Below are 1,527 nucleotides of genomic sequence, written 5' to 3' on the forward strand. Positions count from 1 at the left end.
TCAGCAGTCCTGCTTTGAACCAGTAGCCTCAGCCACAGCGGGGGAGGCGCAGGCGGCTAGTTGTTAAGCCAATGAGAATCGCTCCAGGGTCCACGAATTTCGCCTGTTAATGTGGTTCTTCCCGCCCACGTCTAGGGAGGACTCAATACTGATTTGAGAAGGCGCCTTCGGGCCACTTGCGACTTGCCTGCACCCAGCATCCCGAAGTACTGACCCGGAATGATGGAAATAAATGCATATTAGAAGGCACTCAGACATCCAAACTGACGACAGGAACCGGCTCGCCGCTCTGCCGCCACCCAGGTCTTCGCACCCTCACGCCCACAGCTTAGCGCCACCTCCGCGGCTCTAGCTCGACGTAGCCGCCAACGTCAACACTTAGACCGTAGTACGACGACGTGTTGAGCTGTATTCCGCATCGGTCCGCAGAGGCAAAGAGCGAGCTTCTATTTTCATGCCCAGCCGTTCGCAAGGCTGCCAACGCCGCCCACTGGAGGCGACTGGAGATAGTGGCTGGTTCTAGAATAGCGTCAATATGCGGCTCGTCTAGGTGCCTGCACGTGCGCCTTGAACGACCTGTCTGTCACAGGAAATAGGGCAGGCTGGGAGTCTCGGTGCTCGTGCAGGACAGTAGAATCTCCTGCAGCACTGTGTGGCTAGCCACAGTATTGGAGGGCCTCCCGCATATGCACAACAAAGCGAAGCGAGTGGTTGCGGAGCCCATGATTGCCAACGAGTCTGGCCAGGCTGGTGTGGGCAGGGATATGCAACCCGCTGCTGTGCTGCTGCGTTGGCAAGAAGTGCGATGCAGAAATGGGGGTCTTCGATTGGGCGCCGCAATGCACAAGTTTGAGTGTGCATCCTGCCGCTCAAAGAGGCCGCACGAAAACAAGCTCCTCCGTGGCGTCCGGGCCGGCACTCAATGCTTCCCTATTCATGATCCCGTGGGTGTAGCATACCCTGGCAAGCTCGTAGAATTTGCCCTCCCCGCCACCGCTGCGCGTCTTCCTCTTCCTCATAATAAAAGGTGTTCGCGCCCCCAGCACCAGCACGACCTCGTCGCCGACCCGGGAGAGGGTTGCCCCATGGGTGGGATTCTTCCGACTCTTCTGTTTTCGGTGGCACGAGCGGGATGGAGGAAGGCAACGTGAGAAAGAACCTCTAGGAGGCAAGTTTTCGGCTCCGTCCAGCTCGAGCTATTCCTCTTCTACCCGACGCCATTTCTCGCCATTCCAATACAGCATGGCTTGTTGCGTTTCGTCCCAATACTCCCACCGCTCCATGCCATCATTCCATTTACAACCAGCATCGTTCCCTTCTGCTCCTCCTGAATTGGGTGACTTGTTTTTGGGTTTCTTTTTGCGGCGTGCAGGTCCAGCCTTGTAATGATCTTCTGCAATGTGGGGTTTTGATGGTGGACTTCGTAAATTCCTAAGGCGCTTAAAATGGGATCCGTAACCACGGGCGGGGAGGTGGCTCGATAACGGGAAGCTCGAAGCGAAGCTTAACGTAAAGCTCGTTTCGACG

The 1,527-nt window shown here is 56.6% G+C and overlaps 1 protein-coding gene across 1 annotated transcript; it reads left to right on the forward strand.

Annotated features, from left to right (window-relative positions):
- Positions 1–722: 722 nt before the first annotated feature.
- GGTG_13567 (hypothetical protein) lies at positions 723–1,151 on the forward strand (the record flags this gene model as incomplete). Its single annotated transcript, XM_009231479.1, has 1 exon — positions 723–1,151. The coding sequence occupies one exon, from the start codon at positions 723–725 to the stop codon at positions 1,149–1,151; it is 429 nt and encodes a 142-aa protein (XP_009229743.1).
- Between the last annotated feature and the right edge of the window lie 376 nt (positions 1,152–1,527).

This window comes from Gaeumannomyces tritici (genome assembly GCF_000145635.1).
Source record: "Gaeumannomyces tritici R3-111a-1 unplaced genomic scaffold supercont2.17, whole genome shotgun sequence".
In the NCBI taxonomy this organism is placed as follows: Eukaryota; Fungi; Ascomycota; class Sordariomycetes; order Magnaporthales; family Magnaporthaceae; genus Gaeumannomyces; species Gaeumannomyces tritici.